Raw genomic sequence first — 936 nt, 5'->3', positions numbered from 1 at the left:
TGTGGGCGCACACCCACTGCCCCGTCTTCTACGCCTGGAAGGACCTGGGGGTGCGCTTCTGGCCGCGCTACATCAAGGAGGGCAACTGCCTGGCCGAGAAGTCCTGCTCGCTGCCCGAGGGCATGTTCTGCAAGCCCGTCAAGTCGGTCACCAAGACCTTCCTGCGCTGGCATTGCCAGGGCTGGTCCAGTCAGAAGTACTGCACCTGGATCCCCGTGCAGTACCCGCTCATCTCCGAGTGCAAGTGCTCCTGCTAAGCCGCCCCGGCCCCTTGCACTGCCGCCCTCCTCCTCCGGATCACTTTAGCGGGGGGGGAGGTTTGTCGGGGGGGTTTTTTGGGGGGCAGGGGGGGTTTTTTTGGGATTGTTTTTCTGGGGGGTGTTTTTTTCGCCACCCGGCAGAGCGAAGTGGGAGAAGATGAACCGCTTTGGAGTTTTTGTTTTGTTTTGTTTCTTGTTTTGTTTTCTTTTGTTTTTTATTTTTTATTATTGTTATTTTTTTGTTATTTTGGGGGAGGGGATGTTCTTTTTTATTTTATGTTGTTAATTTTTTTTTTCACTTGGACTTCTTTTAATATTATTTTATTCAAAAGGGGGGAAAGCGAACCCAGGAACTGCAGGGCAGGCCAAAGGCACAGTAAAGCACTACAATCAGATGTCTATTTTTATACGTATATAGCCTTCTAACAAAAGGAAAATTAAAAAAAAAACTTAAAAATAGGAAAAAAAACCCTACCAGCCGTGTAAATAGAGAGATTTTAAAGGAAAAGAGGGGGGAAATCGCAGCTGTTTTTTTATTATTATTATAATTATTATTGTTATTATTATTATTTTAAAGACATAGGACCACATTTTAAACCCATCCCCACAGAACCCAAGCACTTCCTTGCCGAAGGGAAGGGCGGAAATTTCTTGTAAAGATGTCGTTATCAAAAGG

At 45.5% G+C, this 936-nt stretch overlaps 1 protein-coding gene across 1 annotated transcript; it reads left to right on the top strand.

Annotated features, from left to right (window-relative positions):
- Positions 1–2: 2 nt before the first annotated feature.
- LOC102036204 (noggin-2-like) lies at positions 3–304 on the top strand (the record flags this gene model as incomplete). The annotated part of the gene is made up of 1 exon (XM_005425228.2): positions 3–304. A coding segment is annotated over one exon (255 nt), but the record flags the coding sequence as incomplete, so codon positions are not given.
- Positions 305–936: the final 632 nt, after the last annotated feature.

Source organism: Geospiza fortis, unplaced genomic scaffold, assembly GCF_000277835.1.
Source record: "Geospiza fortis unplaced genomic scaffold, GeoFor_1.0 scaffold114, whole genome shotgun sequence".
In the NCBI taxonomy this organism is placed as follows: Eukaryota; Metazoa; Chordata; class Aves; order Passeriformes; family Thraupidae; genus Geospiza; species Geospiza fortis.
The sequence above is the reverse complement of the archived record's forward strand: the minus strand, read 5'-3'. Positions and strand labels throughout refer to the sequence as shown.